Source organism: Amblyomma maculatum, chromosome 9 (assembly GCF_055883805.1).
Source record: "Amblyomma maculatum isolate TAMU_Amacu chromosome 9, ASM5588380v1, whole genome shotgun sequence".
NCBI lineage: Eukaryota > Metazoa > Arthropoda > Arachnida > Ixodida > Ixodidae > Amblyomma > Amblyomma maculatum.
The window spans coordinates 94,777,501-94,793,500 of NC_139352.1; the positions used below are offsets into that span (position 1 = coordinate 94,777,501).

Here is a 16,000-nt window from a genome sequence, read left to right on the forward strand (position 1 = left end):
AGGTTTCGTAGCAGATTGTGATCAGCTGGATCTAGAGATTGACGTTCGCGCTAGCTCGATAGGTTTGCCTGAATGCGCTCCTGAACTGGGCTTCCTGGTCAAGGCCGTATTTCGTCCGTCTTTCATAGCATCTTAGCCCGCGACCTTCAACCTTTCGCCTGAGAGATACGCCAGCCGCAACCGCCTCAAACAATTCCACAACCTAACAGCTTGTGTGGTGGTTTTTTGCTAGAGTGTGTATATGTGGTAGACTTTGTGACTGTCATGCTTGGACGATGGTTGTGTTGTACCGGTACGATTGTGTTACTAACTGCTTGGCAAAAAAGAGTTGTGTGAAGATGTACTTGGGTGTAGAATTTGTGACTGTTATGTTTGGACGATGTTTGTGTTCTACTGTGATGAATGTGCTACTATCTGCTTGGTAAAGAAGAGTTGTGTGAATAAGGTGTACTTGGGTGTAGAAGAGGATGTTGTAGTTGAGTGGTGAAGAGGAAGTGTGTGTTCAGTTCCATATTACAGTTGGTAGTGTGCGCCTGTGTTGTGTTTTCTTGTCATGTGATTGTGTTTGTTGCGGCCCCTTTCTGGGTAATTCCACAGTTACAATAAACAGAATGCCTGATGCATTGCAAAATAATGGCAAAAACATTTTTACCGACTTAGGAAGCTGAAACATTAGCAAATTTTCTTAGCAAACGTTTTCAGGCTTTAGATTCTGTAGTGGTAACTTTTCGCTCTCTTTTGCCATGAACTAATGGTACATATATTTAAGAGCCCACGCTTGAGCCAGTTGCAGGCTGCACACAACTTAAGGCGGTATTAGCGCAGGGAGACTATGTCAAATAAACAATTCTGGGTGAGTGCTCGTTTTTGTAATTATTTCACAATGTGCCTAGTATCTCCCGTTGTGTGCGCATGCGTGTGCAACGTGATGGTAAAAAAACAGACAAAAAACTTAACGATATCTTTGCTGTCTTGCAATCCTCAACTGGACGAGCAAAGATTGACTGTGTGTAAATGCATCGTGTCATTACCGAATTCGGATGTCAGCACCAAATTCAACATCATTTTAAAGATACCTAGATGGTCAAGTATTTCAGGAGTCAAGCCACTAGAAAATTAAAGCTAATTAGAAAACATGAACATCTGATCTTCAAACGCTTTAATTGGTATTTGCCAGTAAATAGGGGCTCTCTGTCGCATGAAAATGAGGCGACAGGGCACTGATGAAACTCGGAGGACACTTAAGCTCCACCTTATCAGTACGCGACAGCTGAACTGTCTAGCGAGGTCTCCTCTGCAAAGGTCTCCCTCTGCAGTTCAACATATCTGCCCATGTAGGTTTTTATTGGTCCTAAACATTATGCCCATCACTTGTGCGTCTCTTATTTTAGACATTCTAAATAGAAAAGAGTTGTAGCATACATCATTATCCTAAATGCAAACAATAATAGCAGTCCGCATGAATTTGCCGGCTAGTTCTCGGAGTAGCTTGGAGGGGGGGGGGGGGGGGGGGGGGGGGGGTCAAGATCCAAAGGTTTCCACTGTGCTGTACCCGCCTCGCCTTAATATTTCAAAAAAGAGCTCCGAGTTTACAACGCTTCTGCATTCGTCGATAATATTTGCTCTCATGGCCACCCAATAAGCGTGTGGCCACGCCACCTGAAAAAAAAAAAAGCAGCTGTCATAGCCATCCTCCAAAGTTTATGCTCACAGCATCGACTTCGAAGACGTTAGGCAAGGAAATATGATTTCTGCATAGATATGCACAACTTGATTAGAGGAAGTATTTAGGTTGACATGGGAGGATTTAGTGACAAGGCTTGATGAACAACATACTAGTAATCTGTGATTCACTGATTATATTGCTTTCCTAAGTAACACAGGAAATGAAGTGCAAAAGTGATTGATTGATGACGTACACAGCAAAAGCAGAAATTATTAAAAGTATTATGCAGAAGACTAAGTTAAGGTTCAAAAACCTGCAAAAGAAAAAAAAGAAGAAGTTTACAAAATGTAGCGAAACACCGAAAAAGGATAGCTAATGTGTATACTGAGGATAGGTGTTAAACACCGTTCCGCACCGCAAAATAAAAATAACTAGGAGAATAAGATTGGGGTTAGCGCATTTGGTAAGTACTCGCAAATTATGACTAGAAGCTTACCGGTATCCCTCGAGAGAAAACCATAAGGAGTCGTATCTTACTGGTTTGCATATCGGGCTAAAATGCGGAGGCTGAGGAAAAGGGTTCTACTCACGTTGAAGGCAACTCAGAGAGCTATGGAAAGGAAAGTGATATGCGTAACCTTAAGAGACAGGAAGCATGCAGAGTAGGCCAAAGAAATACCTCAAGTTATAATATTCTAGTCAAAAGCAACAAGAAATGGGCATGGGGAGGACATGTAGTGCGCGAGGTGAGGATAATCGATGCTCGCTAAGAGTAGCAAATTAGATTCCAAGGGAAGGAGTGTGGCAGGTGGTGGTAGAAAATTAGGTGGGATGATGGGGTTAGGCAGTTTGAAGGCTCAAGTGGAGTCAGCTAGCATAGAGCCGGATTAATTGAAAAAACAGGGGAGAGGCCTTTGTCCTCTAGGGGCAGCTGCTGATGATGATGACCGACTCAGATACCGCCCACAACAGCAGTGGCGATGCGGGAATTCCTCGAGGATTTCGCCTTCAATGATTTCGCCCTGAAAACCTGCTAGATCTTTAAATTGGTCCTCTCATTTAGCAGCATGAATCTAAAGGTGTTTTCGGAGCTATTTATTCTGTGCAATGTGTTTCAGCTTTGTTGTGTGTCTTGTCTTTGGTGGTATTTCGCAAACGATAGCCTGAAATCATTTTTATTTTTTGGGCAGGTGCTGATGGCCCTCTACAGCGGTGCCTCCGGACCGTTTGCCGGCATGCTCGCAGCGGCTGTTTGTTTCCCGTGGGCGAACACGAAGGTGCGTCTATGTCATCCGAAATATAGGAAAAGGTGAATTCCTATATGATGGTTAGAAAAGCTTAAATTATCAGATCAAGGAGCTGAAAAGGAAGCCTGGAGGCATAGTGTACCCCGTAATCACCTATTCATCCATCTACCTCTCTGGCAACGAAAACATTTCAGCACCCAGCACAGCTTTCTCCTAATAGATTATCCGCATTCTCCTCATAGGCTAATAGGTGGCGGCCATTATTTCAGGCATTTTTGACGGTTCAAGAACTCTTTCTGAAAATGGAAATTTTCCTTCGCTACACGTGGCGCACTAATGCTTCTTCAAAAGGAGGGGATAAAAGAGCTGCTGCTTAGGTTAGCTGCACAAAAGTGCTTTTTACCGTTGGCATTGCTGCTTCAGAATTTATGAAAGCGTGGTAGTAGGCCAGCCGGTGGGACTTCGTAAGAAGCAAAAGCACAGAAACGAGTTGACTGAGGCAACAAACCAACTGTGGGCCATTGTGATGTCTCATATGCTGTCTCCTGGCCTCCATCCCGTAGTTTCCACGGCTTTATTTCTTACGATGCTTTAGTATTGGGGATTTGATTTTTTTTTTCCTTTTAAGCTTTAATGTTTTTTTGTGATTTGTATTTTTGCAAATATTTATATGCCTTTATCTGTTTTGTTGTTTCTTGTAATGGTTGTTTATTTTTTTGCTTTTGATTACATGCCTGTATCAGCCCCCTTCCCTCCCCGCCCCCCCCCCCCCCTATGTAATACCCTAGAACTGAGGGCCTTTAGGGGTATTTTGAATAAATAAAGAAATAAATTTAGGCAGAATAACATTCGCTCCTAATGCTGAGCTGAACGCAAGGGAGAACACAGATAACGTGTTTATAAACTGACGCCAGTTTAAAATTTTTTCGGCATAATTTAAGGACCGCTTTCTGCGCTGAAAATTCCGAACAGAGTAAGCCCTAATGCTCTCATTACACCAGCGCAGTGTTGATAAAATACTTTTTCAGCCGTTGTTATTAGAAACAGGAAAAAAAAGAGGACAGCTTCGGACAAATGTGTACTATTATGGAATGAATTACACAGGACGCGCAGGCGCCCATATAGTCTCAATTGATGGTAGTAATAAGCTTTTTTGTGTTTTTGCAAGAAACCGGGTTTTTCTTGTGCAGCTTCATATGTTAAGAAACAATGACCGAGCTGCTCGCATTAGAGTTCTCCGAGTAAAATTGGAAAAGAAACTCTGCTTGCCGACGCCTTATTAGAATGGGCCTTATACAAGAAGCGTGCGTAAAGTTTAGACTAATTTGGGGGCTTCGTCTCCCACAAAGGTAGAGACACGAAGAGCAAGCGCTTCAACATGTCAACCTGTGAACCCAAAATGAATGCTGTGTTTTCTCACGGGTTCTGTATACTGCTGGGAAAGGAGACTTAGAGATTTGCTTGTCAGCACCAGTACCAAAAATGATGGCCTAACTGAGTGTCGTCCACTCACAAATCCTTGCAGAAAGCTCTGTCCGCCATATTAGACACCAAAGACACCAAAATATCCAAGTGCGATATTTTTTTGTTTCACATAAAGAGGAGTTAAACTCTGTCTCAAGTAATGTGGTTTCTATACTTCATTGTGAGGATTGTGGTCAAGAGTATACCGGTCAGACAGATATTATTTTGCTTCGGCTTAGCAAACACAAGGCCCATATGTCAGCTTTGTCCGATTCGCCCTATTCCTAACTCCTGCGTCCGCCATCTCATAGGTTTTTGTTATTCACATACCCTAAAGGCCCTTTACGGGCATTACATAGGGGCCTGAAAAGTACATAAATTCGTTATATTATATAATAGTGGAATATAAAATATCAAACCGTAAAGACACATGCGCTGACAGAAGCAAAGAACATAATTAACTAAAAAAAGAGAAATACACATACACACGTGGAACACAATGCTGGATGTACAGTATAAAAGAATACAACTCTGACAACAATCTCTTATATATCGGCATAGAGTAAGCACTTCAGTTTGGTAACAAATGCGTCGTAATTTCTTTCAGAAACAAAACCACCTGCGGTAGTTTATTCCAATAGCAAATCGCCAAGAGCATAGCTGAATGCCGCCTAAGTTGGGTGCTAGCAATCTTGGGTTGCACTTTAAAGCAGTTGTCTAAACGGGGGGAAAATGCGATGGGCTGGCTTGATATGAGATTCAGTGAACGGCGATGGATTGTGATAAAGCCTGTGAAAGTGACATACAGGTTTTTAAGTCTTCGCTTTTCAAGTGAGCTTAAATTTAGGGATGATTTAATATCTGTGATGCTTTCGTATCGGGCGTATTTCCTTGCAATGAACCTAGCTGCCTTATTTTGAAGCGACTCCATTTTCTCGGCATGATAGGTGTGATGTGGTTTCCACATGAAACCGGCATATTCTAGCTTCGATCTTACCAAAGTTGTGTATGCTAACAGTTTGGTTGCATGATTAGCAAAGTACAAGTGGCGCCTAAAGAAACCAAGGGTTTTGGATGCTTTAGTGGTTATGTAATCAATGTGTTTGTGCCATGTCAAATCTGAAGAAATATGTACACCAAGGTATTTGACTGCAGGAACATTTTCAATGGGCACGTTACTCACAGAATAAGGCATGGGCTCAGTAGTTCTAGTCGCCGTAACTGTTATAGCTTTCGTTTTTGAAACGTTTATTTCCATATGCCATTGTTTGCACCACTTAGCTATTTCAGTAAGATCTGATTGCAAACCATTAGTATCACGAAGGTCAGTAATGGTTCGTGTCACTCTTCTCGATAACATTCGTGTCACTCTTCTCCAGTCTGGCTTCGCTGACACCCATTGCAGTTAACAAAGGGTACCGTTATTAATTCATAAGTTCGTTACGTTCACCCATGGCATCAGCCTTACTGCTGGGACATTTTCCTACTTATGGAAAGCAATCCAAATTCTCAACCAACGTAGGCGTTAAGAATGCGAATACGCCGAAAGAAGTGGCTAAATAACTATAGCCACGCCCTTAATTTTCTCAAATTTCTTTTGTCGCAGTATCTACTCTTGTGCACCTTGTGGTCAACATGCATCTTCTTTGTCAATAAAATACTAGTCGTCCACCAAAACTCTAGAGGACAGGGATCTCGCGACAGCTCCGTAGGCTGCAAACCTTGTCAGCAGTCAAACTATTTTGTATTTAGCTTTCATATTATCTACTTCTTATTTATGCAATATTTACGCAGTATTCTCATTTATCTCCCAGATATGTTTTCAGATTTTATTCTACTGTTATTTTAGTTTAAGTAAACTGAAGGAAAATAATGATTGGCACTAAGACGACCTAAACACATGCTTACAGCGCCATGCCTGTAAAGCATGCGGAATGACTAAGTGCATGAAAGCGCGGATGTAGAGGGAACCTGAGGAAGAAAAGTTAATAACGTCGGTAGTTCACCTATGGATAATAGCAAATCCTTAAGTGACAGTGAAAATAAGACTGGCTTCTTGTAGCGTGGCTTCTGAAAACGGTACTCATAAAATGTAGCTCTGCAGAGTCCACGGTGTGCATGGCTTATCAAATAAAAGTGTTTGACAGCGCACGACGTAAGCGTCAGCAGGAAGACTACAGCTGGGTAGCCGCTATAAAATTGCGCACTGTTCGCCTAGAAATGAATTTTTAGCCCCTGATTTTCACCTTCGTGCAAGTGTCTGTTAGTTAAAAATCAATCTTTTCTAGCAGACAGCCGAGTTATTTCTTCGCAGCTCGCCATGTAGTGCCCCATACAGCCCTATTGCACCACGCGTCGTTGAGTGGTTCGCTACATTCTTGGTACCTTTTATAATTTTGTAAAATGACGCAAATGAAACAGAGTAAACCTACAAGTATTTACAAGAAAAGGGCCATTTCTCTTCGCATTGCACCAAGAGCTGATTCTCCCGAAAAGTGCCGGGCTGTGATGCCAAGCCGAGGCTGGAACGTTATTTAGGCCATATCTCGTCTCGTCACTATTACTACCACTTCTGTACATATGCTGTTTCGAACACAGCTTGAACTTCATAGTTGCCTCCCAACTCTATACCTGTCCAACCAAACTCATCATTTCATACTGTTTGACATTTCTTTAACGCCATGCGGCCCCGGAACTTTTTCATTCACGAGAATATCTCCAACTGAACACAGAAAGAAATTTGTGCTCAAGAGTGTTTTCGTCGTGGATTTTTCAGTCCTCGGTCTCTCTCTTTTGTTTGTCCATTGGCTAAGAGCTCACCGGTAAAGTCTACCTTTGAGCACAGTCGCGAAATGCCCTCAAGCTTTGTTGAATACAGGGGATGCTACACTTTTTCTTGTGCAATGTTCTGATGTCACTTTGAGCATGTGTTTGTGCAGGTTTGAAGAGAAAGATAACCAAAACGCGAGGGCAACGAATATACACAAAAAGCGCTCGATCGCTTGAAAATCACTCGAAGAAAAGCTACCGTGAGGACGAATAGTAAAAGGCTTTGAAATGTTTTATCAGTACATAGACCAAAGGTTTAAGAAGGACCCACGCCTGCCAAAATCGAATACTCGGCAAGAGAGGCGATATATTTTGGCCTTCTTTGTCAGTAAACCTCAATTTCGCATGTCCGAGTCGGTTGTGATGCATTGGTTATTCCTGTCCAGTACACATTTCCACACTCTATTGTCTGGCCATGCTACCGCACTCTCGAGATTTTAAGTATAAAATATCATCTTAGCTGATGCGGAGCTGTGACATCCAATACATTATCAAACAAATATGAAAGAATACACTGCCTGTGGTATTGAAAAACGCGGGTCGCAACACTGCAGTTTACAAAACTTTATATTTGTTATTCGACTAGGTAATCCTCCTTTTTTTTTTTGTTTAGGCGGTTGAAGTAGTGTATGGGTGTTGGTACACCTGATATCACTAAAACGCATTTATATCCCGCCGAAGTGAAATGATTTGTTGGTAGCTACATTTGCGGGCTCATAATCGTTCGTAGGAATATTTCGAGATTGATTGTTCTTGATTTTAGGGCACGGCAGCGGCAACGTCGCTCATGTTCTCGCTGGTGCTCTGGCAGACCATGGGAAGAACATTGTCTGGAGTGGAACCAGTCAGAATGAACACTACAATCCTGCGGTGCACCGACAATGGGACCGAAGCCCTTGCGGTTCATGCGAATGACGAAGATTCATATCAATCATGTGTCAGCAATGGAACTTGTGCCGTATATGATACTAGGTTAGTGACTTTGCACTTCCAATCAATCTTCAGTTTCCTTTAAAAATAAAAATTACTAAAGAATTATTTCAAATAGTCTTGGTAATTACGCGTGAAGATTTTTTGTGCTGGTTGACTTTCTTCTGCTCACGCGGATATTATATGACAGACTATGGTCGCAATTCAAATTAAAAACACCTTTCTTCTTCCAATGTCTCTGAAATAGCTGCAAATATTTTATCGCTATAGCTCTTCTGATGAGAGAAATATTTGCACAGCGGGCATTAACTGCGTATAGCATACTTTTTTACTCGTATTAGAGCAAGCACAAATCACGGCACTGAGAAAATAAATGCTGAGATATTGATAGCATCAACATCTGTTTTATGTAGCGCGACAGTTAAATCATGCCTCCTTAATAAAGTTATCTAGATGCCATGTCTCCTGAACCGACAGTCCCGGTACAAAAATGCCACATTAACTAGGAATGTTTACTTCCAAGCTCGGGGTATCAATCACTCTAAGTATTCTAATAAAAGCTTTCTCATTTGTTGCGAAAGTTATGTTCAGGACTACATAGTGACAGGAGCCCGCTGTTCGATTTTGTTCGGGCAGCGCAGAAGCTCCGCTAAACTAAACAGCTTTCGGGAATGAAACACCGTGCCGGCTGCCATATTCACTTAGGCTCTGAGCCCATTCTGAGTGTAGGGTTCGTGCTCCTACAGGCGATATTAAGCGTTAAACCTTGCCACAAGCTCCGTAGCTGCTCTCGAAGCAGCAGTAAGAGGTTTAAACTTGAATCTTCGTTTTGTTTCTTGCATTTAGCTACATAGTGAAGCACATCCCTACGCAAGGATTGTTTGTTCGTTCGCCTCTTTCGCGAAATATTCAACGCGTAGGTGTTAAAGCATGTGTTGGAGGAGCTAACGCTTTTTGTAAATGCTTTTGTAAACGCTTTCATATGTGCTTTCGAGGGCAGTGACCTAGATACCTGGATGGCCTTTGCGAGCAGAAACGGCAACCAAATCTTGCCAAAACGAGTGTAGCCAAACGCTTTCATCCAGGCAAGTTGCACTCCATTCGCAAATAGCATCGATTGACGCGCGCCTCTTTTGTATACCTGTAGTGTTACAAGCACGGCAGGAGATAAACATACGCGAGGTATCTCGGGCTCTCAGGTAATGCCAGGAGGGTGTGTGGAACGATCGAATTGGCACAGGCAGACTAGCACTCTAGCACGTGACGAAACTGCCTCTCAGCGTAATAGTTGTGAGCCTTAATTGTTACGTGCGCTACAATGTTTAATGAATTTTGTTCCTCGGCTGCGCTATTTCAAGAGTGAGCTCAATTTGTTCGTGTCAAACATACACTGTAAAACAAATATGTGAAACTTTATCAACGTATTTAAATAATTACCCAGGTAAAAAGTACTTAGGTAATTTGCCATTCTGCCTCTTGCCTGATGCCCGTCATAGCCCCAATACAGCCTCAACTGCTAAAAAAAGATCTAAAGCCAGACAGCTATTTTTTTTATTGTTACATTGGACCTTCTAAAAAACACCCGTAAAATATGTGGTGTTCATTCACATCATCTGATAATTATGACTTTGTGCCAAAGAGTTTGAGAGAACATAAGCAGGAAAAAGGATTCGTGATTAGGATCTAGAAAGGGATCCAAGGGCGGCGCTGCCAACGCTGTCGCCACCATAGCCTAAAAGACGGTGCTCAAGTGTGCCTACAAGTATGCTGCAATCAGGTACATAGCCGAAACGTTTTCCATATGCAGATCAGGGTTATTTTCTGTCGGCAACGGTTGGTGGGCGCGTAAGACGATAAATGTCAAGAGAATTAGTGAATTAGTGACATAGGGGTCTGTGCTTGGTTTCGGAAGATCTGGGACCCGCCTCGGCTCCTCAGAAATGTGTGGCTCTTAATTGTCAATGCCTTCATTACTGTTTTAGCATCCTAGCTGAAATTATTTGTAAGGAAGTGATATATCATTTTCCGTACGAACTGGAGAAGGCTCCTGTACTTATCGTTGTAAGTGCGTCACTTGGAGAAGTCCTCTTCTCTTGTTGCGGTTAGTCCCACTTCCTGCAGTATCTGTGTCCCTGCACAAGTCCACAGCAGGTGGCGAACATCCACTTCAGCAGCTGGTATGGAACACTTCAGGCATGTGGTGGGTCCGATGTCTTCTTGAAATTCCAAATGGTGTATTAAAAAATATTATTTACATGGGTTTTTATATTATGCCTTATGGCAAGCTGGAGTAATAAAAAAAGTGGTATATCAATAGAAAGAAAATACTTTAAAGTTTATTTATTATTACAATATTCAAACGGTTTATCTCTCAAACTATAGAGTAGTTCCTAGGGCTAGAAACAAGAGACAAACGAGGTTACGGGGAAAAGTGTCAAAGGTCGGAGGCCTCATGCTCAATGATGCATGATAGCCGCAAGTAGTCAATAAACTGTGGTGCAGTAGTGAAAAAAAAATGTTGTTGCCCATTAATCCCATTTGCAAATCATTTCAACAGTGCGACTTCAAATACAGACAACTGGGCAAACTACTTAGTGCCAGTGTGGAAAAAGAGCCAGTCGCACGTTTCTTCACAGAACATGCCGCACCGATAGCTGAGCAGCAGAAGGTGAACGGCTCTTCGGAAAGCCATTCAATCCACTGCTTTTGAGATTTTCGAAACCTCCTCTTTTAGTATTCGCTAACAGAGGAGGTTCCGAAAACCCTAAAACCTCAAAGGTGCCCCATTAGGTGAGTTGGATGACAAGTGGAATGGTGAATTTAGCTCCGCTTTTATACAAAGGCCTAGCTCCTCATGCAGACGCTAGCCCGTGTGCATACCCTTCACTATTCGCTTAATCTCTAGTTTCTTCATACGCGCCTCTGTTATATTCCGCATACACATCAGCATAGAAGTGAGATTCCAGAATATGTGGAAGACCGTCCGACATAGGTATAAAGATCGTGTCAACTAGTCTTGTACCCTTTACTGTAAACAAGAAACGGATTCATGCACTACATCTGAAATGTAACTGATTACAGCGGTCAGTTGCAGCCCAAGTAAAGTAAATAAATAATTACAGAACAGTTACCGATTACTATAGCTAGGTTTCACTACACTTAACTGCCATATCACAAACTGGCTCAAACTGCAATGAAGTAGTGTGGTTTGCGTGAGGTGGTTCTTTTTTTTTTGCCGGTTTTTATTTTTTAACAAAAAATATTTTCAAAGATGTTGCCCAGTTTGCAATATTTACTCAAGAAGACATCAGCCGGTACACTGAATTTTTTGTTAATGTAAGCTCTACAGGGCTAAGAGTGGTGTTATACCTCACTGACTCCTTGCGCACTAGGACGTAGCTACGCAGTGCATCGGCGCAAGTATTTGCGTCCCGCATGGAGCTCCGCGCATCGTTTCTGACGCTGCGTAAAGGTGTGCCAGGCAAGGAAGATGAAAAACAGACGAAACAGTCTTTAGTTGCGTTTAATTGGGAAAAACAGACGCGGCTTACTGCAATAAACGTACCACATCTTAAATACGTGTAATTTTGGATATACATACGTCTATCAGTAGCATGACTAACGCTAATATTGGCGACGGCTCGCATTATGAGCAGTAATTCGAGGGGCAGAACTTTGCAATGCATTCCATCTCGTTAATATGAAAGCTGGACCATGCATGGAGCGGAACATCCAGAGAATTTTTTTGAGGCTGACGGAGGTTCGTGGGATTAATAGGGACAATGGGAACAAAATATCAGCTGCGACTAGCAGGTTTTTTTTGTATTTGACGTGACAAAACACTAGACGAACACAGCTAAACATGAAAACTGCTTCAATATCAGTCCTTTATTCTCATTTCAGGCTTCAGAGGGACAAAGTGTACAACTTAAGCAGTGACCATTTTCTCTACTGCGTGTAGAAGACGTCCCCGTTTGTCTAATGTAACACGAGAAAAGTAGATTTAAACAGAATAAGTCATCATTATCATCATCAACCTCACTATGCCCACTGCAGGGTGACGGCCTCTTCCATATTTCTCCAATTAACCCGGTTCTGTGCTAGCTGCATCCACTTGACCCCTGCGAACTTCTTAACCTCATCCGCCCACCTAACTTTCTGCCGCCCCCTGCTACGTTCTCCTTCCCCTGGAATCCAGTTCGTTACCCTAAGCCACCATCGGTTATCCTCTCTTCGCACTACATGTCCTACTTGTCCAGGACATGTAGGACAAACAGAATAAGTGCTCCTATATAAAGCAATCCTTCGGATGGGAAAAGTTGTAGTAAAGGTTTGATTACCATGGGCACCACGAAGCGTATTATAGACCACTTGACTGGCCCAGATTTACACCATTATTTAAATATAAAAGTGACCAAATCAGTTTGTAAAAGATCCAAATATTGTCTAACTTGAACTTCACTCTCGACTACTATGCACAATAGGAGACTATTTATAGCCCCGCACTTTTAAAATTTTTTGCAGGACTCGTCATATGGAACGACTGAATTTATGGACAGTCCTTCTCGGTACCAAAGTGTTCATCTTAACAATGCACGACTGCATTTCTAACACAACGGCCAACAATAAACGTTTTGAAGTCACGAAATTATTTTATGAACAGCGTTGTTAGGCATGGACTTACTGGAAGAAGCATTAGTAAATAGTTCCAGCTACGACTAGAACGAAGGCCGTGAAGAGTGCGACATGCCACACGTTCATGCGCACTGTCGTGCGGTCGAATATTTGAGGCATTTGACGCACAGTCATGGACATTTCGCCCTTTGGCCTTTTTCTCGAACAAGTTCTCGATCACCGGCAATCAATGGCAAGATAAAAATGATTGAATTACCAAAATTGTCATTGGTTTAAAAGGGTAATGAATGTGTTAAAGTTTACACAAAATGTAAGTACTACGAATGATGAATTAGTGCAACCCAGGTGCATCCAATGTGACTGCGGGGAGTAGGGGTTGCGTGTTAAACTCAGGATTCAAGTGCACGAGATAAATTCTCTTTTTAAATGATCTGCCTTAGTTAGCAGAGTGTGCAAACTCAGGCCTGCCATCAGACGTCGCGACGTCCCAATCCCCATCCACCATTCAATGCAGGGCCATATCACCCGCCAGCTATCACCTTCCATGCTCATAGCCGCGATAATTCACTAACAGTACCGATATAGCAGATGTTATATCTTCTGGAGAACGGTGCCTTTTACGCTGTGGTATTGAAAAATATTCAGACGCTTTTCCACCCAATATGGTCGAAATAGTTGTTCAGTGCAACTATCACAACAATTTTCGAGGAAAGATAACATCTCACATTTGTGGAAGGCTAGAGACACGCAGCACAGCGCGTTTGTGTTATGTCACACAAAGTAAAAATGATTTTCACTTTAGATCAGCTACCTCACTTTCTCCACTTCTATGGGAGGGGTTGTCTCCTTAAATTGCTTAATTTATTCCTGGATGTTACGTGTAAGCTGACGGGGACCGCATGAGCTATCCTGGTTAGCCGACATTATTGCAGGTTTAACAGTCCTATTTGAAGCGGCGTCTAATGTAACTGTGGTTCCTGCATCTAATCAGGACTCACTCTCATCGTTTCGAGTATATTGTAAAAGAAGGCTAGGTTGAGACGGCAAGGTCGTGACGGCAAGGCCAGCGATGCCTTGTCTAGCGTTTTTAATCCGGTGACAAAACCCAGGCGCGTGCCGGAGCCGGCGCCGCGGGACGATGATGATGGTATGTACAAATGAAAGAGGAAGATCATGGCATATACAAATGAAATAACATCCACGGAAGGCTCACACAATCTTCCCGGGGGGTCGGAAGCGGCCAGCCTGGCCGCTCCTACCCAACCGATGCATCGCGGCGCACAAACGGTTTCAGGCGAGACACATGAACAATTTCAGTTCCACGGTGGCGTCGATCAGCTGGGGGATCAACAGGCGTCACTTTGTAGTTCACTGGAGAAGTTTGGCTTATGACCTCATAGGGACCTACGTAGCGGTGGTGGAATTTGTCACTAAGGCCAGCGCTGCGCAATGGTGTGTAAAGCAGTACTTCGTCCCCAGGACGAAAAGAGACCACTCGATGTGTAGAATCATAGCGAGTTTTGCGGACTTCCTGGCACGCTGCCGTGTTGACGCGGGCAAGATGACGGCATCTGGCCACACGAGATAAAAAATGGGTAGGTACTGATGTGGAGTAGTCGGGCGTAGAGAAGAAGGAAGCGTCGAGAATTGTAGTGGGAGGACGGCCGTAAACAAGGAAAAATGGTGAGTAACCGGTAGTTCGCTGTACTGCTGTATTATAGGCGAATGTGACGAATGGTAGAATAGTGTCCCAATTTCGATGATCTGGTGTGATGTACATTGATATCATGTCCGACAAGGTGCGATGAAATCGCTCAGTCAGACCGTTAGTCTGGGGATGGTAGCTTGAGGTTGTCTTATGAAGGGTGGATGAGGCGTGAAGAACTTCGGCAACGACTTTCGATAAGAAGGCTGTACCGCGGTCACTTAGGAGCACCCGAGGAGCGCCATGACGCAATACAATTGATCGCAAAAAGAAATTTGCTACTTCTTCAGCGGAACCAGTCGGTACAGGTGCTGTCTCAGCGTAGCGTGTGAGGTGGTCGACAGCTGTTATAATCCAATGGTTACCCCCATAGGAGAGAGGTAGGGGACCATATAAGTCGATGCCGACTACGTCGAATGGCGTGGAGGGACAAGGAAGAGGTTGTAGAAGGCCAGCGGGCGAAGAAGTCAGCCGTTTGCGACGTTGGCACAGAGGGCAGGATGCGACGTATTTGGCAACGGTAGAAGATAAGCCAGGCCAAAAGAATCGTTTTCTCACGCGGTCGTAGGTTTTGTCAAAACCAAGGTGACCTGCAGTAGCGTCATCGTGGAGAGCCGCCAGTATACGTGGGCGAAGCACACGCGGCGCGACTGGGATCCAGCGAGTTCCATCAGGGCAATACACGTAGCGGAGTAAGATGCCATCTTCGAGCTTGAAATTGCGAAGCTGTCGGCGGAGCCTAGCATTGGGAGGGTCCGAAGCGCCGATAAGGCGGTCGATGATAGGACGGCAGTAGGCATCGGCTAATTGCTGTGAGCGGAGAGCGTGCTTGTTCCCAGAGTCGTCAAAACAAACGATTGTGATATAAGTCGGGCAAAGAGATGCTCGGCTCTGGTCAGAGGTGGAAATGAATTGGGAAGAAAAGCAGCAAGTGGATTCCGAAAGGGGACAGCGAGAGAGAGCGTCGGCGTCTTGGTGTTGGCGACCAGATTTATAAGTGACGTCGAAATGATATTCTTGCAGGCGTAGAATCCAGCGGCCAAGTCGGCCTGTCAAATTTTTGAGTGAAGACAACCAGCAAAGAGCATGGTGGTCGGTCACAACTGTGAAGCGCCGACCGTATAGGTAAGGGCGAAATTTTTGGACAGCCCAGACGACAGCAAGACACTCCTGCTCGGTAATGGTGTAGTTTTTCTCAGCTGGAGTGAGAGTCCGACTGGCAAAGGCAATCACTTTCTCACGCGATGTTGCATCACGCTGCAGAAGTACAGCGCCAAGACCGTGACCACTGGCATCGGTGTGCAGGATAGTTGGAGCGCTGTCACTGAAGTGGCCAAGAACAGGATCTGATGTGAGGGCGTGCTTGAGGTCATTAAAAGCAGTTTCGCACTGCTCAGTCCACACGAAAGGGCTGCGTGCTTTTAGTAGCTCATGAAGTGGTGCAGCAATAGTTGCAAAATGCCTTATAAAACGCCGGAAATAGGACGCGAGGCCGAGGAAACTGCGCAAATCTGTAGTCCGTTG

General features: G+C 43.7%; 1 protein-coding gene across 1 annotated transcript in view; it reads left to right on the plus strand.

Annotated features, from left to right (window-relative positions):
* Positions 1 to 16,000, plus strand: part of LOC146179763 (putative sodium-dependent multivitamin transporter) — a 74,500-nt gene that overhangs the window by 42,576 nt on the left and 15,924 nt on the right. Inside the window, exons 11-12 of the mRNA XM_084580272.1 lie at positions 2,857 to 2,943; positions 7,970 to 8,178. Of these exons, the coding sequence (XP_084436398.1) occupies positions 2,857 to 2,943; positions 7,970 to 8,178 (296 nt within the window). The remainder of the gene's footprint in view (positions 1 to 2,856; positions 2,944 to 7,969; positions 8,179 to 16,000) is intronic.